Genomic DNA, 24808 nt, shown 5'->3' on the forward strand with positions numbered 1-24808 from the left:
CATCTTGATCAAACATGCATTTGCTTTACTGCTGCAACCTCTACTTGTTCAGCACATTTCCACGAGCCCCGGCGTTTCGAGCAACGCCTGGTGTGCTGGTTTACTACGCCTGGTTTTGTATTATTGTAATTGCATATTACCTGCGGACGGGGGAGAGGCACCTGGGATGAGAAATCTCGCCTCTGAAATAGAAATTTCATCTTGTAACAAATGGGAATTTGGGTGTGTTGTTTTTGTACAGGGACTTGCTCAACTAGACAAGGGAATGGTACCATGGGGATAGAAGGGATACTAATACTGATGTTTGGCTGGTGGTGGACTTAGAGTCTACTTAGGATAGAAGACCTGACCAGGATCAAAATCATTCAACATATAATTATTTTCTCCTTTTTCTTTCGTGGACGTAAGGAATGTGAGAAAATTCCACGCTGCTTTAATGACGTTGAAGGGTATTCTGGAGAGGCAAGTGTGCTCCATTGCTCAGGAAGAGAACTCTTCCATCAAATTCCCCTGTTAGACCGTGCCTACAAGTACAAACTCTCATCCTCCTTCCATGATGTCAACTTTGTCCTAATGACACATCCCAGGTATCCAAAATTCACGCGTCATAACCAACGACCACCGCTTGAGCAGTACGCAGTCATACATCTAGAAACTGCCAAACCAAATGCTATCGTCTGGCCTGATGCCAGACATGACACCTTCCAGCTCACACATTGCTCTGCGCTGCGGATCCACCGTCCACCTACGAACTACTTCACTTTGTACGAGTAACTGCATTACCATGCCCGACTCAGAGTGCCACGTATTATGGCAGTGAAGCGTCCATATGCCGGGATTGTCGAGCACAACGCGTACTATGGCCCATGAGTAGGCTTCTACCGTGACAGTGTCCCGGCGAAGGGGGTTCTCTGGCATACCATTGTGCTGCAGGTACTTGTCCAGCGTTGCGGCTGTGGGGGGATATCCGCTCCGAGCCTGGGCAATGATGAAGAATTTGTGGCCGTGGAGATGGAAAGGGTGTGCGCCGTCGTCAAAGTTGTTGATGGAGATGTCGACTGTGCGAATGCCCTTTGTTTGAAGGACAAAGTCGTTGTCCTTGTCGAACACTTTGTTATTGATGGCCAACGGGGCCTCGAGGCTGGTTGATTCAGGCTTAGCATCGAGGAATCGATGGAGAGAGGGGTGGGTGACATTTGCATGCCAAGTTGAGTCGTTGAAGAAGCCTCGTGCTAGACGCCAAGCTCCAATCATGAAGTTGGCTCTAAGGGTGACGAAGTCGTCTGCGGGGGGTGGGTTCATGTGCTGAACTGGATGTAGAACCGACGTGTTCAGGTCACGACACATGGTTTCGATGACCTCCGGCCAGTCTTTGCTTTGGGGATCAGCTGTGAGGGGCTGAGAGACTGACGAGATGTACCGTATTATTCCTCTGACTTCCGGCTGTAATCGACCATTTTGTGTGGCGAAGCAGTGCGTGACCATCCTGGCCCGCAGCCAATATGCATCAGCGGTAGTGACGTTGGTGTCAACGATGACGCTATAGCGTTGAGCAGGTAAGATGTTGAGACGATGGAAGGGCTCCGGATGAACATCTGTTCCGTCAACCTCCGTGATGTAGAATGGGTGTTCGTCAATTTGTATTTGGAATTCGGCAAAGGCTCCCACGTTGATGAATCGTAGACGATGCCGCTGGTTTGCAGTTAGGTCAAATATCGGATTAGACGTGTTGCTGTTATCGCAATGCCACCCCTTGAAGTCATCACAACTCCGGACGCCACGGCCGTTGATGAGCGCATTGTCTGGAACAGGTTCGTTGTTTTCCTGGTCTGGCTGGAGATAATACATCAACAACTCAGCTGTTGTGCTGTGGTAATGGTCCTGGACCATGATAACTCTGTCCGTCACATATTTGACCTCTTGCAGTCCAAGCTCATCCTGGGAATGAATAACGACAGGTCCAACCAAGCCATCCGATGCCTGAGCACTATGATGAGCATGATACCAGTATGTGCCGGACTGTCCACGGACAACAAATTTATATGTATAGTTTGAGTTAGGGGCAATGGGGCATTGGGTGACGCCTACAGTGCCATCCATCCAATTGGTTCCATTCTGGAAGAGTCCGTGAAAGTGAATTGATGTGGCGTTTACGGCTTTGTTTTCCACGTTGACAACGATTGTATCACCTTCGTTGCATTCCACCAAGGGGCCGGGGAATTGGCTGTTGATGAGCATCATGGGTCGATAGACTCCGTCTGGGTTCAATTCAGCATCTGATATTGTCCAGTAGTATTCCCGAGTTACCCGTGCAGCACTGCGGTTCCATGACGGCGGAAGCACATACTCGGATATGTCTCGTAATCGTGGCGTGCGGGGGACGTCTTCAGGATAGTGTAGTATTGTATGGTGCTCGGGGTCATCGGTTTGGCCTTTGGCTGGATCATCTTGGTGGTTCTTTTCTTGATCGTCGTGGGGGTGCACATCAAGAGAGCCTCTCGTTCCTCTGGGTGGGAACCTCAGCATGATGCCGCAAAGACCCAAGATTGTGACGAAGGAGAAAAGAAGGAAGAGGCTCAACTTGCAGCATCTGTGCTGTCGTGAGGCTCGGCTCTTTCCGAGCCAGGCAGTTTGACTCGATTCGCTGAGGGGAGTGGAAGAGGCAGTAGTCGCAGCCGGACTCGCACCTGCCTCGACTTCCCCCTCGTCTCGTGATGTCTCTTGGACAAGAAACGGCTGCTCCTCTGCGTTTTCACCAACCTCTCCATCTTCCGCTGGAGACATTCTGCTGGACAAAGTGCACCAGCACCGAACTGCGGCACGTAAACTGTCACCAGCGGCAAATGGTGAATCACCTATCACAGCAGATGGTAGTCAAGCCGCATGGCTACCTCGCCCTGGTGCTTGCCGAGTCGCCGACTCGCGCCGCAAAACCACGAGCAATGTGATCTGCAGTTGGCGCTGGTGAGCAAACCCACCAAGTCAGAAAATCACCTTGCATTCCACACAGGGGTTCCGTTCGGGAAGACGGCAGTAATGACCTTCGTTAAGCGTGGTCCCATGCAGGAAATATACCGTGTTCTGAGGCTGTCGACCAATCCTCAAAGGTTATTGCAAGACGCGCTTGATGAAGCTTCCAAGTGCTATTGGGTAGCATCAACACCGATCTCGAGACCCCCACGGGCCACCAGGCTACGAACTTGAGATGGAGATGTCACCAAGAAAAAATAGACTCGTCAACGTGCTCAATTGGATGGACAAATGGCCCTTCCCAACCTTCCTCAACGGATGGATCGGCACACAACAGCGCATGGAGCCCCTGCTTCGAGGTGACAAGCGCAATGACTCAATGGTCACACTCTCTATCTGCTCAAAGACTTCAGCTCCCAAAAAAAGAAGGAGACTCTTGACGCAGTACTCCGTACTCTGTAAAACTGTATCTCGTCGGCCCGCTCTTCGCCCAAAACCCTGGAGCCTCGAGGTCCTGTCCCGCAACCACTTTGGAGAGTGGCCAGACCAACTGGGAGAGACATAAGTTACTGGGGTCACCAGAACGGAGTACCGAGCTTCTTGAAACAGTCAGGTTCCCAACACCGAAACCCAATGCTCCTCCAGGTTGGCCACTGATAAGGGACGAACAAGGTCGAGATGCCAGCGTTTTGACACCTAGGCGCCTCGTTCAACTTTTGGGGATACCGACGAGGGGCCCCCTCGGGGTGCCGAGATGTGAGCTGAGACACAGGATTAGCGGACTCTGGGCTACCGTGGCTGGAAGAAGAAGGCAACAAACATTCCAGGTCTAGTACGGAGTACGGAGTATTGCGTCGTACACCCGGACAGTGCTAGGCAAGGTTCAGTTGGGAAAGTAGTACGTAGTATTGCTGACGCTACATAATTCCCGTAGGATTGACTGGTCCGGGCGATGTCCGTCTCCACGGATAGAGAGCCCGATCTGCGTGTTTGCATTCGCTCGCAATGCTCACTAGTCCGTTGGGGACGGGGCGTGTGGCATGGCCAGACTCCGCGGGCCAGCAAGCAAGCCTTGCCACCACGACTGAAAGTACTCCGTATCCAGGAGTCATTTATGCGTTTTCAACCATGCCTACCTAAGTACGTACAATGCTTGACTACCTAGCATGGTCACGCATATTCGACGGAGCAGTACTCGCTTGGAGAAGCCAGGGGTCCTCCGTACCTTGCCGACATGAGACTCGGTGCCCTTAAGTAAACGCACCGCCCCAAACGTCGATCCATCTTTACGGTACGAGCAGGCAGATCAACTTGCTTCATTGCTTGTAAAACCAAACTGGAAAGGCTGAAGAAACGAAATATGTTGTTCCGGAAAACTGCCAGCTTTCTGTCTGTCGCCGTCGCCGCCGCCGCCACTCCTTACAAATCTCAAAGCGGCTGGGAGACCAGGTACACAGCTACTGGAACTGTCGATGTTGCAAAGGCTGCCGCTACAGCGAAGACCAGCAGCCCTACCAGTCATGTGAAGGGCAAGGCCTTTGACAGGCTTGCCATCATCTACTTTGAGAACCAGAACTATGACAAATCCTTCGGTGACCGTAAGTGCTCTTCCAGGCAACTCCATGGGGAGAACGCACGATGTTGCGGAATACAAGGTCTGACATCTATCACAGCCAACTTCAACTGGTTCACTAAGAAGGGCATCACCTTGTCCAACTATTTCGCCGTCACTCACCCTTCTGAGCCCAACTACATGGCCTCCATTGCCGGTGATTACTTTGGTATGGAGAATGACGACTTCACCCGCTCGCCTCGCAACATTTCCACGGTCATTGATCTTCTTGACACCAAGGACATTTCGTGGGCCCACTACCAGGAAGACATGCCTTTCTCCGGCTTTGAGGGAAATTCCTACCGCAACCGAAAGAACGGTGCCAACGACTACGTGCGTAAGCACAACCCTGCCGTTCTACACGACGGCATCACCCAATCTGAGCAAAAGCTGTCACAAATCAAGAACCTGTCTTTAATCGATACCTCACGTTCCATGTTTCACAAGGACCTCAAAGGCAACAAGCTCCCCCAGTGGATGTTTATTACCCCGAACATGACTTCCGATGGTCACGACACCTCTGTCACTGTCGCCGGCGTCTGGTGTCGCAAGTTCCTCGAGCCCCTTATCGAGGACGGAAACTTCATGCAGAATACGCTTGTCCTGATCACTTGGGATGAGAACGAGTCGTACGCTGCCCGCAACAACATTCTGGGAATTCTTATTGGTGATGCTGTCCCCAAAGAGCTCGTTGGCACTGAGGACAAGAATTTTTACAATCACTATTCTGAAATTGCCACTGTCTCTGCCAACTGGGATCTCCCCACCCTTGGCCGATGGGACGTCGGTGCCAATGTCTTTAAGATGGTTGCGGACAGGACTGGCGACAAGCTTCGCAAGTGGAAGTCTCGGGAACAGCTTCAAAGCATGTACTGGAACTACTCGTATGCTGGCCAGTATAACAACCGGGGCGGCAACGACATCTTCCCCAAACCTAATCTTATTCTCGACAAGGCCTTCAGCGGCCGTCGTATTCTTCAGTCCGTCAAGGACGCCTGGGAAAATAGTGAGGCTCCTACTTATTACAAGGACACGATTGAGACCCCTGATGGTCTGCATCCTCCTCGAGGCTATGAGCCCTCTAGAAAATGAAGTTTGTGAGTCTTTGATTAATTCAACATATTTGGATCGCCATAGATGTTCTTGACTTGGCTGCGGGAGAATCATCAAGAATAAATCATGACGAAGCAAAAATAATGGAGAACGTCAAGGTGTCGCATAGCATATAAGGTGGTCTACCACACACAAAAGTGCACGCCCAACTTTTGGTGGACACAAGGTAGTGACAAGACGGTGCTGTACAGAAACAGAGGACTCGTTTACGAAACCATCCCTGCCCCTCCGTACGAGGCAACCTCGAGATCGGTTGGTCCAGCTGTACGGACGATGCGGCGATCTCTTGGCCTCTCAGCGTCTCCGCCGTCCGGGTAGCCAATCGAGAGTGGACAAAGGGGCATGGGGACTCCGTAGACTCCAGGAATCCCCTGTCCCCCCGTCACCCGGTCTCCAAAAGATCCCGGGCCGTCAGTTCGGGTTCGGGTTCGGGTTCGTCCCCCTCAGGTTCCCCAGGGTCCTTCCCCACGCACAAGCACTGAGGAGGCGGGTGGTCACTGGTGACCGAATCAGCGGCTGAGTCGCAACATGTAGGCAGAGCACGTGGAGAGCCGGTTTAACGCTGAATTGGTAGCCGAGATTTGAAATGCGACCCGCGTGTGTACTCTGTAACAGAGAACTACTTACGGAGTATTGGCAGAGGGAAGGGGGAACGTCGCTTGGATCAAGTTGCGCTTGCAAGTCACTGAACGCAGTAACATGCCATGCTCCGTATAGTAGTTCAAAGGTTCAGCCGGGGTGAAAACCAATAGGAGGTAATTTTTACAGAGAGCGTGTGGGGGGCAGGAACCTACCAAGTACAGGCCAAGGCACGTCGGGATTCTGCCCGTTACTCCTGTGGAGGAGATGTCCTCCACAAACTTCATGCTGCACAGAAGATGGCTTCTTTCGTACTCCGTAACTGGCAGAATTAAGTTGGTGAGCACGTGGAAGCTGGAAGCCCAGCGATGCAAGGCCGTCCCTACTTGGTTGGATGCATTTGATATCTCATGAATCATGATGTGACATTGGAACACCTCGGGTACCCAAGGCATCTTCTCCAGGGGGTGAATGGCACCTGCAGCCACTTCTGTTCCTGACCTTCCCTTGTTGGGCGGCGCACCTGCCACTGACTGCATCGTCTGTCCGATCTGGCAGGAGTGAGCGAGCACTGGCTGATCAGGTCATTTTAAAGTCACTTGCCAGCCTGGAGATGCAAGCACAGCCGAAAACACAACCCTCCCACGTTGCGCCCTCATTTGGACAACTGCTTCCGTCCATTCATTCGACTCGGGTTTCTCAGCTGTTCAATTTCGTCATGCACTGGACCATTTTAACCTTGTTGCGTTCTCCTCAAGGCCAGTGACTGGCGCGTCCCCGTTTTTAACTGTCATGCTCCTGGGCTCCCTGGCTCCTCTGATTCCGATATTTCTCACATCCTACATGAGTGGTGCGATGTACTGGCTACTCTGGTCAATGTGACAAGTTGTTCGAAAATCAACCAGTTGTTCACTTCCACGCACATTGACCAACTCGCGACATGGTTTCTTCCTTTTTTGCAAAGATACAAATAGATTAACAATCCCGCTTACAGCGCTTTCCCTCTAGCTAGTCGCAATGTCGAAACCCCAGAGCCCTCGGCTGACTCGCTTTCTTTCCGATTTCACGCTCGGGTTTTCCGATGGCCTTACTGTCCCATTTGCCCTTACTGCAGGGCTCAGCTCACTAGGAAGAGCTGATACCGTCATCAATGCAGGTCTCGCCGAGTTGTGCGCCGGAAGCATCAGTATGGGCATTGGTGGTTATCTATCTGCACTGGATGAGGTCCCTCACTCAACAGAAGGCAGAGATGACATTGTTAAAAACGGTGACGAGGAAGAGTTAAGAGCCATGTTGCGCGATGGAAGCTTAGAGGGCCGATCCAGGAATCTTAGCGATCATTTGGAGGAAAAGGTTTTGGAACAAGAATCAAAAGAGGACCTAATACGGAACCATCTTGAGCCCCTGGCCCTACCACATACTACCGTCCTGGAGATTCTTGTGGCGTTGAAAAATCGTCCTGATGGTCTTGGACGGGCAGTCTGCCGCCTGCAGCAACAGAATGCTGCGACAGAGCCGTTGTCGGATCAGCTACCAATCTCGCCCGTCGCCTCTGGCCTATCCATCTCGCTGGGGTATGCCATTGGCGGTATCATACCCTTGCTCCCGTACTGCTTTACTTCAACAGTGGGCAAAGGTCTCCACTGGAGTATCGCTTTATGCCTGATAGTGCTCATGGCATTTGGATCGGGCAAGAGCTGGCTACTCCGTGGTGAAGCGAGGAGCGTCAAGGGAAGCCTGTTGGAGGGCCTTCAGATGCTGGTTCTGGGCAGCTTGGCCGCAAGTGCTGCAGTTCTTTGTGTGAATCTTGTTGGTGCAGGCTCTGAGCCCAGTCATTGAAATAGATGCTTCAAGTCAGGTTTATCATGACATTCTGGCATTCGTACGGCGCCAAGGTCTCGGGGCAATTGTCAATCGGGGTCGAGGTATAACATAACTAATTTGTGTATCACTATTGAAATGTGACAATTGAATATGGCCCCGCTAAAACAGACGCGCGACAATGAAGAAGTCTGTCTGCCCCGAAGGAACTTGAGCAGTTTTTGAGCACAGCAAAAGAATCATGGCTGGCGGGTTGTGAAGGGTATTTTTGGTTCGTAGCTCTTGCGGTGGTTCCCGAGACGAAATAACCTCGTTTCTTCGTTGGTGCGTCTCTGGCTTGACGATACGAGCTTACGGGCAACACGTCTCGGGACAACCGCGCGTATTCGATCGCTTCTCGCCAAGTCTTTACACGTTGGTTTATGTTTTTGGGCTTTGGACTTGAATATGGTGTTGTCTATAATCGCTTGACTAAATTATTTTATTGTCCTTCTCCCAAATTAGCTTGCCCGAGGCCAGTGCTGGGCGGTACCTTGGTCCGCCAGCAAATGGCTTTTACTTGATTGTTCATTGATTTATTTATTTTTTTGTGCGTCTCACCTCTCCTGGCTCTGTAGCATGGACAGACAAGTGTATTTTTTTTTCCGACAAAGCTTTGACCAAAGCCCACCATGTCGTTCTCGAGAGCCAAGCCAAGGATACCAAGCCGGCCAGAGCTACACAGGCCACAAGTCTGTAGGGGCGAGACTCCGATTCCAATTCCGAGTTCTGGCATTGGACTCGAGGACAGCTGCTGGAATGGGATGAAGCCAAGGCATCCGCCCATCAAGATGATGATGCCCAAGACATGGTTGTACTCCTGGCGTCGAGGGATCCCAAATTCGAATCCAGCGTGACAGCGGCCTTGACTTTCTGCGCTCCGTCGGCCGATTCTTCTTCCTCGCGTGGTTCGATCTGCCTGTGTACTTTCTGGGCAGGAATCGGCCTGGCCTGGCCCTCAAGGCAGCTGCTGAAAAGGCTGACCAAGAATTTGACGAAGGAGGAAAATGCAGCAAAATGTCAAGAATTCCGTGAAGAGCCTGGCCGGACGTCGAGGACTGCGAACTTGTTTTCATGACAAAACCCACAGGCCCACATTAATGATCAGCTACTTTAGTACTTCGTACTGCTCCGCACTACGTACTCCCGCGACAACCAGTGCACTCGGCAGCCGCTCTCGACAGCTCCGCTAAACAAGGCAGGAACCGTTCATCATCCCTCAGCATTCCGATTCCAAACTCTGTACTCAACCCAATCGACTCCTCAAGACACAGACAAACAACATGTTTCGATTTGTAAGGAAGCAGAAGTTGCACCCGCCATGAACTTGAGCTGCGGGCTAACAAATAGTACAGCACAAGTCGCCCGACATTGTCACGGTCTTCCACAAGGCCAGCTCCCCAGCTTCCATCAGAGTTGCCAACCTGGTCAAACATATTTCCGCCAATGCCCAGGCTGGGGCTACTCTCGACCAGGCCAGCGATCATACAGCGCAGACACAAGCAAACCGCGACCCGTTCGAGCTCAACATCACCGAGGAGCCTCCCACCGTTGAGCAGGTCCAGACAATCCTCGACTACGTTGGCAGGACCAGCATAGCCAAGGTTATCAAGGGAGCCCGCGACGAGAAGGATGCGCTGAAGAAGTTCCGAGAGAGCAAGGAGAGCTTCTTGCGACCGGTGGTAAGTAGAGTCACGTGGAGGAGTCGAGAGCTGCGATAGAGAGCCGCAGTTCTTCGGTGAAACGAGCTGATCCATTTGCATAGACCGTGGATTGGAACAATGGGAAAGCCATTGCCGGCGATAACGAGAGTCAGATTCTGAAGCTGCTCAAGACGCAGAAGTCAGAGTGAATAGGGCCTCGTGAAGACGCAAAACTACGGAAACGCACCTGTACATACCTATATGCTCAACACCCGCGACCCGAAATCTCCTTTCTTGTTAACAATCAAAGTTTTGAATTGTCAAAAAAGTATTTCTGCCTGATACCGATCAGTTGATTACTCGAACTCGTAGCTAGGGTTTGCTCATCTATGTGAATTGAGAATTGAACTGTTACTACACGCAGGTAAAACTAGAATGGCGCGCTGGCCCATGTATCAACATCGGCGTGCGTGCCATGTCAAAGAGCCGCAGTGTCTTTTTTTTTTCCTCAGCTTGGTCTTGGGACCAAAATCGGGGTAGGCGGAATTCACTGTGCCCTGTTTGTGGACTTCTGTCAAACACGCGCACCAATCTGACCTGGGTTTCTCTCAGATGTCGTTCACTCTCAGTTGGTATGCCCCGTGGTCGGTTCTGCAAGTCTGTTCAGATACTAAAAAGCGAAGGTTTTTGTTTTGTTGTTTTTGTTTTTGTATTCCCGAGTGACTGCCTTGGCTTTATATTTGCTGCAGGCGCCAACTCACGTTCCTTGATACATCCTAAATGTTGAACTCCCCTCTCCCCCTTACCTCCTGTTTACAAATTCTCTAAAGCTTATCACTACGCTTCGCACAGTCAGTGTTTTTCTGCAATCATCCCTATCGGCCCAAGTTGGTTGAAGAAAGAGTCTGCGTACTCCTTCCTGGCTCTGTCAGGTCTGTGTGACTATTCTCATGGAATCTTCTGCTCCCGGGCATTATTTCCGACACTATGACCCGCCCAATTCTCAAGAGAATGGAGCTGAGGCTCAAAGAATCCAGGCCAATGCTTATCCGGGTCGAGTCCGACCTGCGTTTATAATAGCGTATCCTGACGGTCTGCCCGCCAAATACAACATGGCTCGCAGAACCACCGCCGAGGGTGTCCCCGACAGAATCATTGAAGACAACTTTGATAAAGACTTCTACACCAAGTCCCCGGATAATGTTTCTGCCATCTTCTCAACAAAAGGAGGGAGACTTCCTTTTCGGAAAGCGAATGTGGACAGCTTCAAACTTGGGCGCGAAAGGAGGCTTTGGTCGCAACGCGAGATCGACCTTCGATGCAACGATATTCGCCGAGAGCACGCACCCTTTATGAAGCTGCTGGAGAAGCCGCGCTACCCAGAGACTTTGTTCAAGTACTTCGACCCCCACGACATATACGAAGACGGCCCCCAGAATCGGTGGAATCTCCTAAATACCTTGTATGCCGAAAACGAGATCATAGCAAAAATAGTGGAAAGGGACTTTACCGAGCATATCAGAGAATTCGTAGATAAGTGGCTCGCACGTGGCAATGGTAGGAAGCTCAAAAACTGGGCTTCAGAAGATGGCATTATGGAATTGTTCTCTGAAGACGACTGGCAGGCCATAGGTAATATCGACAAGGACATGGTGGCTATTTTTGAGAAAGTTCTCGAGGAACGGAAGAAGGACTTTGAGTCAATCAAGCCGGATAATATCAAAATTCCTGTTGTAAAGAATTGCGAGAACCTCCAAGGTACGTTTTGTGGACAGCATGATCCTCCCGTTTCTTCTCCCGTCACACTGACAAGGAAACAGTTCACGCAGAGGTGTTTGACTACAATGCGAATGCACTACTACCAAAGTTCCCACCCTCAGAGTGCAAGAGTTCCCAAGTGGCCTTCACCAATGTCCCGACACCAAACAGTCTTCACGATGGACAACATCGTCCTGTTCCCGCAATGCTTGGATATGGGCCACCTGGCCTTTCTCAGGTGAGACATGCAACTGCCGTTGAAGATTTGCGGCGGACAAGCACTGCGGCGATGCTGAGTTGCGCACCGACAAGTCAGCCCCGACAAACCAGTTCAGTCCACGGGCCCGAAGACATCCATGTGCAGAAGAGACCTGTGAATGCCGGAAACGAGCAGGCCACAACATCTATGACGATGAATACAGCCCCGCCTAACCAGAAAAATCAGCCTCACCTCTCTGTTAACGCTGAGAACCACGTTGGACCAGCTCTGGTGAGGGATGACCGGGCGTCTCCTTCTCCGCTCCCTCGAAAGGATCGACTTGCCCAGCATGGTACGACTGCAGGGAAAAGTCCCCTTAGGCAACCTCAACACAATGATGCGGAACAATCCAACACTCTCGTTCCAAAGACAACAAAAAACATGTCGTCTCAGTCTCAGATTCCTGTGATGGTCGGCGTACAATCTGCTGGAAAAGGAGGCAACACGGTGCCGAATCGAACGCACCCACAGGACAGCAGTGGGAAATCGGCTGGCCGACAGATTCCCGAGAAGTTGGGTCAGGGAGCACGCCCATTGTCTCATAATTACTTTTCAGGAAATCGCGTGGTGTCGTTTGGCGATGCGCCTCACGTTCATGGCGGGGCATTTGGCAATGAAAGGTCCATGCAGGGTGATGGCAGTCAACGCCTCATGTTTGGCAAAGCTTGCACAGCACAACTTTTGCCTCAAGTGGCAGTAGCTGCATCGAGCTGTGGCCCATCTCCGAATGTGACAAGAGCTGCTTTTGGGGGCGGCGGCGGACCTCGAGGAAGACTCGGTCCCGCGAGCTACCGGCCTCGAGATGAACATCCTGTCCATGATGGCAAGGAGTCGTTCTATTCGCAGAATCCACCTGCCTGCACAGGGCCACCAAAATGGCAGAGACACGATGCGCGCATTCACGAAGCAAACAGAAGCATTTGGCTGAGGGTTAGGAGTTTCCCAAGCGAGAATAACGCTGAGATCAGGAGTCTTCTGAAGAGCGAAATGCAGAATAGGTTTGGGCCCGTTGAAGGGGTCGTCCAACGTTCGAGTAGCGCCTTTATAGTTCGGCAAGTCTGCCTCAAAGCGTGTGTCACGATCAAAAAATGACGAGTCAACTGACGTTTTTGTTCTATTCTAGGTTCGAAGACGAAACTTCCGCGAAGGAAAGCCTGCATTTCCCAAGGCAATTCCTTCTAGACAACAAACTTATTGTTTCGATTAAGCCGTTCCACGGCAGCAAACGGAGCGAAGATGCCGCCGAGCATGACACTCTGCGAAGCATTCGCATCCAGAACCTGCGTTCATCGGACAATGCGCCACGCCCCCCCCTGCCTCACTGGATGTATCCTGCCCAGACGCAAAGTTTGGCTAGTGACGCCTTTGTTCAGCACCAATTACAGGCTGTTGACGGGATGAATATGCAGCATGTACCACGTCATCCGAGTCAAACAGCTCCAGTGTCTGGAGGCCACCGCCCAGTGGTGGCTTTCCCTCAGCGAGCAGCGATGCCACAGCAACCACCGCCCCAGATCTCCCTGCGACCTCAGGCCCCCAAGAAAGAGACTGACAAAGTCATTTCGGGACAAGAGAGGAAGGAGTTGGCATCTGATAAAGCGGCACAAAAGGCGTTGGAGTTCAAGACCCAGTCAAAGCCGCCCTCCGAGGAGGCGTTGGAGAAGGACGATCCTGTCGAGAAAGATGGAGCTGTGAGTCCCATGAGTCAGGGAAGCCAATCTTCCAAAACGTCAGGCCGCAAAGTGAAGGTTGCACTTCCACTAGTCTCATCAGCCGGGCTTGCCCGGCCCATATATTCCCAAAGTGAGAAGCAGAAAGGAGACGCAGACCAGTCACGAGTGAGTCAAGGGGCTCCTCTGAATGTGAAGAACACCGGAGGGAATGTCATTACACAGTCTCAGCCTTCTCATGCTCGCCATTCTCCCGAGGGGGTATCAAGTGAAGCGTCTTTTGCGGTTGCAACAAGACCCAAAACTCTAGCCGCTAATGCAGCCGCAGTGACTGGCACAGGTTCTCCGCCACTCGGTGAACTCACGAAAGAAGAAGTAGAGGGGAGAAGAAGAGATTTGCAGAGGACTGCAAGGCCCCGGCATCGACGAAAGGCTAAGAGAGCGGTATCCGCGGAGAGCGGTCCAGGCAAGGCTGCCAGGGACAAGGCAGCACGTTCTGAGACTCCTCCTTCCGATACCAGCTACCACGTACCCATGCCAGCCGAGAACACATCTGACACTGAAGCCCTGAGCGTCAAATCTGCGGAATCCAAAACTTTGTCGTCTTGTAGCTCACTGAGAAACAGTCCGCCATCCGCCAGCCCCAACAAGACGCCGCCCAATAGAAACACCTCCGGATCGCACTCTAGGCATCACAGCGAGGTCTCCGGGATGCTTGGAAGTCCAGTCAAGAAGAGTGGAGGAGCAAACAACAAGCCGAGACCGGTTTCTCAGGCAGAGAATGCAGTTGGAAGAGAGATTCGTATCCCAATTAATGCAGACCAGGACTCGTTCAAATTTACTGGCGATGGGCGAGGAACCGTACGAGGCAAAAAAGCTTGGAAGAGACAAGTGGTGGGTGCTGAAGGGTCCGCCCAGGGGAGAGACACGGCCTTGATGGGGAGCGGTCTGAACAATCGACCGGCAGCGCGAAGCATTGATTCCAGTGATGATCGGGGCAAAACGCCAAATGCATGTGTCTCGAGAACAGATGCTGCCTCCAAGACTGCAATGACCCCTGCCAACGATGATAATGGGAAGTTGGAGGTAGCAGAGCCGAAAGCTGGTGATGCCTCCTCCGGATATCCACCCAAGGGGAAACAAGACAAGACTCCTTCCCCTGTCCGAAAGTGTGATTGATACATACGCAGCAGTCATGGAGCGGGCGGTGGGTACGACAGCCAGGGATCCCGAGACCAAAGCGTCTGGTGGACCAGCTATCGCTAAGTAGGAAGACTCGAGCGCAGGCCCCGAAGGATCTTCAGGAGGAAAGATTACCGGCTTTACCCAGGGGACATGACGCGGAAGTCTGGGAGACACGAGACTTGGGGGCGGAGGTTAACCCCCCCGGCGCGCTCTCTCTTGTTTGATGGTGCCTTTGGGGTTGTTGTCCTTTTGCGTGTCTGTTTTGGGCCAACAGAGTAGCACGTAGGAAACCGTACGCAGCTGCAGGCAACTCGCAACGAATCCCGGGTGGCACAGGCCCTATGGCGTATTCCCTGATCCCCCGTAGCCGATTGATTTCAAGTGTGAACCTGGCAGAGCATCACGTCCCACAGGCTCACTTCACGTCATCCTGCAACCCGGCAGAGGCATTTGGATACATGTTTCATTCCTTATATACAAGGGCACCGGCGCCCTGCCCCCCTCCCAGCCGGACACGGAAGGCATCGTCTACGCGGTGTTCTTGACTAGCCCCGTGACAGCGTCCTCGATTTGCTTGTCCGACAGCCCCTCCAGCGACTGTGACATTTCGTGACCGAACTCTGCGACTCGTGAGCATGCAGACGGCGACTCGCGATTCGTTGGGGCACGCACCGTATCGCGCGTAGACCTTGGGCAGGGTCCCTTGGGCCTCGCGGATGAGAATCGGGGTCTGGGGATTATTCTTCTTCATGGTGGGATAGGCGCGCGTGAGGAACGATCTGCAGCCGTGTCTCGTCAGCACTTGCTTGCCGCCTGGCGCGCGTGGACGCGAGTTCCTCGTCGGTGCCGTGCGTCGGGGAAGACGTACCGCACGGCCGCGCTCTGCTCCGACGTCTGGCAGAACAGGAAGCGCACCTCCTTGAGGCCCTTTGTGAATGCGTATCTGCTCGACATGGCGGTCGGGAGGCTGCGGTTGCCGGAAGACGGGACGACAGAGTTTGGCTTTCCTTGCTGGACAGAGGTCCTGGAAGTCGTGCTCAGTAAGGCTCTGGTTGGCCATGGCCACTCATCGAAGTGGGGACCATCCTGGCAACTCCTCGGGGCCGGTCTCGCACTCTGGCACCTCCTCCGCTGGCGGCTGATCTCCGGACCGTCCGTCAAAAGGGCCCCGTCAGTTTCTACCACACGTCCCGTGTCGCCTTGACGCAACATTATTTCGTCCTCTTCGAACCGAGAAGAACTGCCGTGTTCAAGGGCCCAACGTACGTTCTCTCTACATCAATGGCTCTCGCCCCGTGCGTGTGTTCTTTTCCACGCGCGGACCCCCCCTTACATATAACTCGTGGATTGTGCTGTGCTGTTCTGCCGAGCACCTCGGACCCCCTTCCTCCCATCGTCCACATTCACACATCACACACACATACACACATACAAACGGGAAGGAATATAAAGGCACCGGCTAACAAAACCACCAAAGCATGGTCGTCGCCAGCACAATCATGCGCGCCTCGCGCCCGGCCTTCCGACAAGGCGCCTTCTCCGCACAGGCTTCCCAGGCCTTCCGCGCCCAGCGATTCCGCTTCCGCGAGAGCAGCAGGAGATGGCAGAGCACGGCCGACGGTGCCCAGCAGCAGCAGCAGCACCAGAGCTGGTTCAAGCGCGCGTGGGAGAGCGAGGTCGGCATCAAGACGGTGCACTTCTGGTACGCAACGCCCTTGCCGCCAAGCCATTCGAACCCCCAAGCAGCTAACGACGTTTTATCCAGGGCCCCCGTCATGAAGGTCCGTCAACGCCATGACTACCGCCCCCCCCCGTCCCCCAGTTTTCCCTCCGAGCCCAGGAATAAAGGGAGGCTAACAGCAGCCGTGACCAGTGGGCTCTCGTGCTCGCCGGTATTTCCGACTTTGCCCGCCCCGCCGAGAAGCTCTCGTTCACGCAGAACTTTGCCCTGACGTGCACCGGTCTGATCTGGACGCGGTGGTGCCTGATCATCAAGCCCAAGAACTACCTGTACGTCGTGTCCGCCACTCGTTCCCAACAGACCGACTGACTTGCGTGTGTGCGTGTGTGTCTCCCCGCCATCTAGCCTCGCTGCCGTCAACTTCTTCCTCGGCCTCGTCGGCATCGTCCAAGTCACCCGCATCGCCATGTACGAATCCGCCAAGAAAAAGGGCCTCTCACAAGTCGTCGACGACGTCAAGAAAGACGTCAAGGACCAGGTTAAAGCCTAAAGTTACCGCCGTGCCCTTGTGCGAGACGCCCAGAAGCAATTCGTGAAAAGAATCACCAAAATCAGGCCCCGTTCCCTTCTTGTATCCATCATCAGAGGTGCTGTGACGGGAAGGCGCAGGGTCGCATCTTCCACAGTACACGTCAGAGGCACCAACACTGGCGCAAACGCAGCATGGCAGGAGGAGCGGGAACACGTCACGCCGACTTTTGGCCGGGTTGCAAGACTCTGCCGCGAGGGGGGTTTGTTCAAGACTGTACCCGATAGACGATGGCTCGATACGGACGGCATTAGATAGATGCGTGGCATGACGGATTGTCCCATGTACATTATCGCAATGCTAGCTTTTCCTTGAACGACACCATGTGTGCAGCCGCCTCCGTCGTGACATGGCTGATTGTCCGGCCCGAGCCCGTCCTGAGCCCGTCCTCTGACTCGCATCACATGAGATACTGGGGCGGTGACGCACCTGCGTGCTCACAGTGCGCATCGCTTGGCTGAGGCGGAGGGACACAAGTTTTGTGTTGCATGTGCCAATAAAACGCCCCTGTCAGGCTTTCTCAAGCGGGCATAATCCTGCCTACTGGTACGTAGGTGCAGAGGATTTTCTCTACGACGAGTCCCACGACCGGTCAAGCCACCGTCAACACGAGGAACACGTAGACGTCTTAATCAATGATCCTTACGCACCTACATGAAAGCTAATGCCTAACCTCCCCTTCGTTCAAAAGGGACAACCGCCAAGCGCCATACAAGAACAAAAATAACAAAAATAGTGAGGAGGCAGGACAACGGACCGGGACCCTTTCCTTTGCGCACAAACACAGGGGAAGATGCAAAAAAATCAAATCAGTACAAACATAAATCGTCACGTCACATGACTGCCATCCAAATTGCCTGCTTCTCCAACGCTCTCCAACGTCGTCAGCAACGTCGTTGGTAAAATGAGCGTGCCCAGGCCGCCTCGCCGTCCGCTCGTCTCCAGGAAACCTCATGATGAACTGTTCCGCAAATCTCCCAAGGCCCCGCTTCCCATATACAACAAATAGTCTGTCTACCTCTGCTTTTCCAAACATACGAATTATTCATGACCGAGACATCGTGGCAGTCGTGATGAATTGCTGAGCTCTAGAGTAGGATCAGCTCTCCGAGTGGCCGTCATTGAGAAGCATTTCCAGGACAATCTGTCGGCCGGGCAGCTCTGGATGGCACATTGCAACCTTGACCGTGACCTTGGAGTTATGACCAGCCTGTGGCGACTGTCCGTTGGGCCCGAACGCCTGCTGTGATGAAGCTGCTTTGCTGGCATCCGAGGGGTCCACGCCAAGGTCGATTACTCGCACGTCCCGCCCGGCAATGATCTGTCGAAGCCGTCCATTCTCTGCATTGCGTACCTCCACATAGTCTTCGTTGAAAAGTAACAGATAATCCTGAAATTTTGTCGCCCCCCTAGCCTTCTTTTGTTTGCCAGTGTACTCCATGATCAGAGTGCGACTGACGTTACCCACCTCATCCACGTAAACCGCGCAGTCCTCATACGTAACAATGAACTCGTTCTTGCTACTCAGACGAAACACGCCGAGTGGTCGCTGGTCGCGAATACGGCCTGCGATGTTGGCAATTGCCGGAGCGTTCAAGTTGGGGATCGACATTGGCCTTTTCTGGTCCAGCGAAAGAATTTCGACACCCTTGGACGTCGCCACGGCAAAACTATTATGAAAGATGTTGAGTGAAAAGCATTCTGCTGGCAAGTAAAACTCGTCAAAATCACGATAGGTGTCGGTGCTGCCCACGGCCGACTTGCGCCCCCCGTAAAACCGAGACTTCTTCTCAGTTGCCTTGTGGAAGATGGGCTCTAGAACCTTGAAAAATGTGTTAAGGCCTTCTTTCCGCTTGTAAAAGACCAATAGTCGCTCTTTCAAACGTGCCGTGGCAAAATACGTCACGTCCTTTGCAAGTCTTTGGGGTGCACGTCGGCTACTGTCGTTGACGGGTGCGGAAAACTCTGATACCGGAACTAGAACGTCTAGGGGGTAAGAAATGAGTGACTTGTCCGCAATAACGAGAAAAACCGAGAACTCCTCTAGCACGGCGATTTGGGTAACCCGAGTAATTTGTATAGACTTGAGCGTTGGTAGTTAGTTCAAGCTAGTTCTGGGGCCACCAAGACATGAATCAAGCCGGAGACTTACCCGAACCCAACCGCGAGGATTGAGAGGATCAGATGTGAATACGCCGTAATCTGTGCCGATGGCAATGACTTGCCTTCCGAAGGCCGAGAAACCCGTGGCACAGTTCACCTGTGCACGACATACTGCCGCAATGCCCTGCGCCGAGCCCAAGACCTTTTCCAAGTCCTGGATGGCTCTGTCGAGGGGGGTACCTTTGACGGGAACACCCGACGCTCGTGCGTACACGGAATTGGCGTCGTAGTGGAAGGCAGCGTCTGCTAGAACGCGAAGCCTGAACGGCTCGGCATTTTGAGCATACAGAGCCTTGGCATGCCTTGTTTTGGCGTCGATGATGCTATTGCACCAGTCAAGTCTGTCCCGGGCAGAGGACGCGTAGAGTGTGTACACTTCATGGCCAAGGTGCTTGACCTTGAAGGGATATAAGATCTTGCCTTCTGCGTCGTTTGACGCCGTTGGTACCAACTGGTTTCCCGATGATCCTGTAGATGCATGTTCCAACCCCGGTCGGCCAGCACCATTGCTGCCTACCTTGTTCGGTTGAGCACCCACTGGCGCCGCAGTGGTTCTGCCGAGAGGCGCCGTAAGGCCTTTTTGCTTCATGACTGGCTCATCGTTCATGCTCTCAAGGAATAGGAGGGGCATTGGAATGGGCTGCAGCATCTGGTTAGTACAAGGACCTCCGGCGTGAGGGTATTTTCTCTAGGCCTTACCTCTCTCGAGACATCGTATTTTCTTTCCCCTCTACCGTCCTTGGGCACAACGACCTTGGCTAGAATCAAATAGTGGTCAAACAAAAGGGCATGGGAGTCGACCCATCGCATGCCTTTTGAACCCATCCTTTGGAGCTCGCCTTGCATGATGAGAACTCTGCCTAGGTGGTCTAGATTCAGAACAGACTGGAACCCCGGTCTGAGAACCAGCATTCGATCCAATTCCATCATTTGAACTCTCTTGTTGGTTTCTGCCACCTTGGCGTCGCATTCGAGGGTGACGGTTTGAATCTCCTGGATCGCCTTTTGCAGGATTGTCTTTTCTTCACTGTCCCCGACCGTTTTGTGTTCGACACTCTGTAGCAACAGGATGTACCGCTGAAGACGTTGTACAGGTGTGATCAAGAAATGAGTCCAATCTTGCTTGGCGGACAGCTTATCCTTCTGCTTATCTTCGAGAAATCGCTTGAAGAGCAAATTTCGATCGGCTTCTTTTCTGACCATGTATGCGGCTCGTGGATAGCCGATGGCATACTCGGTATAGACGGATTTGGCCTTCCGGATCCATTCACGGAAAAGATCGCTAAAGCCTACGATCCATGGACCCTGTTCCTGCTGACGATATTTGAGCTGTGCCAGGAGATGATCCTTGTTGATACTGACGACGGTATCGAGCATTCCAAACACTGCGGTCAAGAACTTATCTCGCTTGTCAGGATGAATGATTGGCGGATCCCGTGTTCCAAGGTCATCTCTGTACAACCTTCGAAAAATGTCCAGTTGCTTGATGTAATTTTCCTCGCCCGTGACAATTTCGTGAAGGATATTTTGGCGTTCAACTTCCTTCTTTGGTCTTGACTCAACAACTTCCTTCGTCAGTTTGTAGAAGACATGCCACGCATCAGCACCTTGCACTTCCTCTGAGAAGACTTCCAAATCGACCTTCTTCAGAGTTCGAGTACAATAATGAGAATAACAACGGCCACCGATGTCGACATCGTGAAGCCTGGGTGCATAGCAGCCCGATCCGGTCAACTGCCATAGCACACCCGAAATGTGGCCGTCTCCAAATTTGACCCATTCTTCATCTGGTAGAAGAACCTGAGAATCAAGCATGCCTGACACTACTTGACTGCTCAAAGCTTCAGCGTCCGCGACATTCATGGTGGGTATCTTGTACACAAAAAGGTTCGTTATGGCCTCTTCGATAGCTTTCTCCTTTAGGTCTGGTTCGCCCTGGCCCATGTTGCGAATCCAAGCCTCGATATGGCTTAACGCCCACGGCGATCCACAGTCATCGAAATCGCTTGCCGTGAGCTTCGATGGCACCAGTCTCTTCTTTCGTCCGCTGGGCAGAGTGATGCTATCGAAAGCGCCCGACGCTGCCGCAGATGCCGCATCATAGTCGAAAGATGGGCCTTGATGTGTGATCTGGTGATGGCGGTTGATCTTCTTTCGTTCTTCAGCAGCATCCGTTCTCGACCTCGCGGGAGCCTGGATTTGCGGTGTGTGGCTATGGCCACCAAGCGATACTGAACGTTCCGGGTGCAGGCCCTGCTGCCCTCCTTGTTGGTGAAGGGTTTCGGGGCCGTCGCCCTGATAGTATCTCGCATCAGCATTTAACGAATGAGCATGCTGGTGTTGTGACCGGACACTATTGTGAACAGAGAACATGGAACTGCTGTCAGAACCGGGACCAGGGGGTAGAGCAGGAAGCGGGCGGTTCGAGAGGCCAGGGTGGTAGAAAAGATCTTGGTAATCGTCCTTGGCGGGCGATTCGGTCCCACTATGCTGGGAATGGAGGGAGACACACTCTTCTCGACCCTCGTCAAAGCTAAGTCGGTGAGCTTCAGGGGCTTGTAGCCCGCCTGTACCTCCATAGTCCACCTCGGCATTGTTGAAAGCAGCCCCGTGGTCGTGATTCTCCTTCAGAGAATTGTAGTAGCCGGGTGTTGGCAACGGCCTTGGTCCATCTTGTATCGAGGAGGATCCAGGTGGGGAGCCAATGTCCGCACCGTACGCCAAGGTCCCTGCATACCCCCCACTCAACATGCCAAGATCCATGCCGCCAAAGTCGCTATCACTACCTTGGCTCAGTTCCTCTGGGGGAGTGGTCGGAAGATTGGATTGGGTAGTCGTCGCGGGAGCAGACATTGTAACGGGGAGTGGAGCAGCTGGGGCAAGACCAGAGCCGCTATACATGAATGTGCCGCCACCGAATCGCTGGTCATCGAGCTCCGCCTGTTGCATTGCTAGCACACCGGCTGTCCCCTCTGGATCGTCGTCGTCGTCGTCAAACCTAGGTTGAATTGAGCCCCGGCCGGGAGAAGTTCGGCTTGCCGGGGAATGGGCTGACGCCGAGCCGTCGAATACTTGGCTGCCAATTGGTGACCGCCTGTGTTGGGAGCGATACCCAGATCCTCCAAGCTCCGCCTCGATGTCATGAATAATGGTCTCTTGGGCGACTATTTCATCGTCCAACTCGTCATGGGGCAGGGGCCGTCCACGTTCGTCCCATGGGGTTATCTCTTCGGGAACGTCTTCCATTGGCCGGCTTGGAAGTGGTGCATTGGTGGGATGCCGCTGGAGTCCAGGCGATGACTGAGGCTGCATATAAGGGGAAGTCCTGGGAGAAGTTTGGGAGTCTGAGCGATGACGGTTGTAGTATGGATTGTCTTCATTGCTAGCCGTGTAGTTTGGGCCCACCGGTATGTGAGATGAGTTGGGATAAGGAAGCTGAGTTTGATTTGTTGACGTCGGATAGGGAGCAACACCATTGGAGCCGTAAGAATAGTAATGCGTCGACGAGAGGTAGGTGGACGGGTCGTAGGTGGGCGTCTGACTCACGGGGTTGGAACCAGTGAAGGATGAAGGACTGGTCGGGAGGAAGCCGGATGAAAAGGAAGGGGAGCGTGCAGGCTGTGAAAACGTCGACGTGTGCGACGCACTGGGAGAGTGCCCGTACGAAGGCGAGCCCGCTGTTCCAGCGGCTGTCACATAGCTCTGATCATGTGCGGCATATCCATATCCATGATGACTGGCTTGCCTTTGAGGATTGGAGTTTGCGGCGGCATATGCGGCAGGGTTGTAGGCTTGTGGCGTGTAGTTTGTGGCTGGCGGAGATGGAGTGTTATATGACCCGGCGCTGGAGGTCGAGAACCGCTGCGTAGGATGGTATGGAAGCGTAGAGACTGGCGATCTCTGGTAGGCGGAATTTGAAGGCGGCGCAAAGTTCTGAGGATTGTAGCCAGACGGTGAGGGGTTCGGAGGAGTGGCATCTTGATATCGGTGCTGATAGCCAGCCATGGCACCGCTGGCGGAAGGACAGCGACTGATGTGGGAATTGCCGCGGCCAACACCCGTCAAGAACAGCTCGTCCTCGCCGCCACGACCGAAGGAAGAAGAGCGTCCGTGACCCTGAACGTAGTAGCCAGCGTCGTCACCCGTGTTGAAACTCGGTCTTCGGCCTAGGCCGGGTGCATTGGAGGCCTGTTGAGCGCCGTGTTGATCTTGCTGCTGGCCGGCCACGGCATACTGCACAGGAGGGACGGAGCCATAACGGCGCTGGTCGTCGGCACGAAAGGACATGGCGGAGACAGGTCAAGTCAAGAAGGGCCCCGACAGCAGACGCTGCCGCGGACGGAGAGAAGAGGCGGCGTCGACGCTGGAGATGGTAGCTGGAGGGAGTTTGTCGCACACATGCACCAGCACCCGAAACGCCAGCCAGGTGGTGTTGTGGTGTTGAGATGTCGTGGGACGGCTGCACCCCGCGGGTCAACGTTGTCGCGCCGCACCGTCGAGTGCGAGCATGCGAGGAGAAGAAACGAGGTGGGCGGCGGCTGGCGCTCACGTATTGGCTGCCAAGAGCCGCATCGGATTCGACTCTGCGGAGACGGAAGAGTCTGGTGGCTTGTTATTTAGCAACGATGGTGGAGGGATGGATGCATTGATTGATTGTGCGTGCGCTCCTGCGCGCCAACTGCAGCGGACAGTAATGTATGTTTGAAGAATGCTTACCGATGAATCGTGGGCTGTGGCCTGAGGCCGATGAGGCTCTTTGCCTGACGAACTCGAGCGGGAGCGGGGGCAGGAAATGTCCAGCCCTTGCCATGTCAAAGAGAGCCCTTGACGAGTCCAAGCCGACTTTCGACGTGTCTTGGCATCGGACTTTTGCTTTGGGACGCTGGCCCAACTCGGCAGAGCCGGTTAATAATAATAGGGCTGAGACGACGTGACAAGTTGCCCTTTCGTCAAATTGTCCCAGTGTTCGGCACAAATAGCTATAGATAGATGCTGAGCACAATTGCGGCACAAAGTGCTCTGCGGCGTCGGGGACACACGGCCGTCTCACCACTTCCCACTCAACTGAGCCACGACGTCACAGCCACAACAGCAGGTGGAGTGCCTCATCAGCATGACGAGCAAGTCCCCAACTTGAAACTCTACTACGAAGTGCAGTCGCACCTTCCTGTCTCGTTCTCCGCGCCCAGCCGCCGTCCATCAGAGCCTTGTTGGGGTTAAAACAAGAAGAAGGGAGAGAAAACACCATGTCATCTTGTTCCAATCCTTTCTACGGAGTATTACCCCGTCCATTCGCTCATGTCCTCAGCCCTTATTATTACATGCGATGGAATTTTTTCATCTGAATCCTGACTGGCCGGCCACATGAATGTCATATATAAACACTGGCCGCCCTCGTTTCTCATCTCCATCTCTCCAAGGGGCACTTCTAACAGCCTAGAGTTTCACATACAGTACCAGCTCGACCCCCAGCATGGCATTGAATCATGGGGATTTCAATCACTAGCACTGAGTCGCCGAAAGATGTCCCCGGGGCTACCGAGCACGTACGTCACCTGCCCATGGCAATGTTGCGCAACGACCTGCAGGCAACAAGACCACACCATGGTGTCTTGGCTGATGATTCGTAATTTTATGCTTAGAAAGGACGTTTTGTTTCTGGGCATCAAGTGTCGCATGACACTGCTCCCCCTGATGTTCCCCTGGTTATTTGTTACCCGACATCG

The 24808-nt window shown here is 53.3% G+C and overlaps 9 protein-coding genes across 9 annotated transcripts; 6 read left to right on the forward strand and 3 right to left on the reverse strand.

The window, feature by feature from the left end:
- Positions 1–648: 648 nt before the first annotated feature.
- Positions 649–2784, reverse strand: MAM_02073 (L-ascorbate oxidase; the record flags this gene model as incomplete). Its single annotated transcript, XM_040820872.1, has 1 exon — positions 649–2784. The coding sequence occupies one exon, from the start codon at positions 2782–2784 to the stop codon at positions 649–651; it is 2136 nt and encodes a 711-aa protein (XP_040681215.1).
- A 1546-nt stretch (positions 2785–4330) lies between these two features.
- On the forward strand, positions 4331–5674 carry MAM_02074 (acid phosphatase; the record flags this gene model as incomplete). Its single annotated transcript, XM_040820873.1, has 2 exons — positions 4331–4568; positions 4644–5674. The coding sequence occupies 2 exons, from the start codon at positions 4331–4333 to the stop codon at positions 5672–5674; spliced, it is 1269 nt and encodes a 422-aa protein (XP_040681216.1).
- Positions 5675–7291: 1617 nt separating this feature from the next.
- Positions 7292–8113, forward strand: MAM_02075 (uncharacterized protein; the record flags this gene model as incomplete). The annotated part of the gene is made up of 1 exon (XM_040820874.1): positions 7292–8113. One exon carries the CDS (start codon positions 7292–7294, stop codon positions 8111–8113), a length of 822 nt encoding a protein of 273 aa, XP_040681217.1.
- A 1304-nt stretch (positions 8114–9417) lies between these two features.
- MAM_02076 (Thioredoxin-like fold protein) lies at positions 9418–9986 on the forward strand (the record flags this gene model as incomplete). Its single annotated transcript, XM_040820875.1, has 3 exons — positions 9418–9429; positions 9490–9816; positions 9900–9986. 3 exons carry the CDS (start codon positions 9418–9420, stop codon positions 9984–9986), a joined length of 426 nt encoding a protein of 141 aa, XP_040681218.1.
- Positions 9987–10727: 741 nt separating this feature from the next.
- MAM_02077 (uncharacterized protein) lies at positions 10728–11967 on the forward strand (the record flags this gene model as incomplete). The annotated part of the gene is made up of 3 exons (XM_040820876.1): positions 10728–11535; positions 11598–11773; positions 11848–11967. The coding sequence occupies 3 exons, from the start codon at positions 10728–10730 to the stop codon at positions 11965–11967; spliced, it is 1104 nt and encodes a 367-aa protein (XP_040681219.1).
- A 1317-nt stretch (positions 11968–13284) lies between these two features.
- Positions 13285–14643, forward strand: MAM_02078 (uncharacterized protein; the record flags this gene model as incomplete). The annotated part of the gene is made up of 1 exon (XM_040820877.1): positions 13285–14643. One exon carries the CDS (start codon positions 13285–13287, stop codon positions 14641–14643), a length of 1359 nt encoding a protein of 452 aa, XP_040681220.1.
- A 534-nt stretch (positions 14644–15177) lies between these two features.
- Positions 15178–15603, reverse strand: MAM_02079 (NADH:ubiquinone oxidoreductase 10.5kD subunit; the record flags this gene model as incomplete). The annotated part of the gene is made up of 3 exons (XM_040820878.1): positions 15178–15269; positions 15322–15428; positions 15518–15603. The coding sequence occupies 3 exons, from the start codon at positions 15601–15603 to the stop codon at positions 15178–15180; spliced, it is 285 nt and encodes a 94-aa protein (XP_040681221.1).
- A 524-nt stretch (positions 15604–16127) lies between these two features.
- MAM_02080 (UPF0041 domain protein) lies at positions 16128–16880 on the forward strand (the record flags this gene model as incomplete). Its single annotated transcript, XM_040820879.1, has 4 exons — positions 16128–16351; positions 16415–16430; positions 16523–16659; positions 16736–16880. 4 exons carry the CDS (start codon positions 16128–16130, stop codon positions 16878–16880), a joined length of 522 nt encoding a protein of 173 aa, XP_040681222.1.
- Positions 16881–18018: 1138 nt separating this feature from the next.
- On the reverse strand, positions 18019–23369 carry MAM_02081 (Rho guanyl nucleotide exchange factor; the record flags this gene model as incomplete). Its single annotated transcript, XM_040820880.1, has 3 exons — positions 18019–19002; positions 19072–19722; positions 19782–23369. 3 exons carry the CDS (start codon positions 23367–23369, stop codon positions 18019–18021), a joined length of 5223 nt encoding a protein of 1740 aa, XP_040681223.1.
- Positions 23370–24808: the final 1439 nt, after the last annotated feature.

This window comes from Metarhizium album (assembly GCF_000804445.1).
Source record: "Metarhizium album ARSEF 1941 chromosome Unknown scaffold_3, whole genome shotgun sequence".
Lineage (NCBI taxonomy): Eukaryota > Fungi > Ascomycota > Sordariomycetes > Hypocreales > Clavicipitaceae > Metarhizium > Metarhizium album.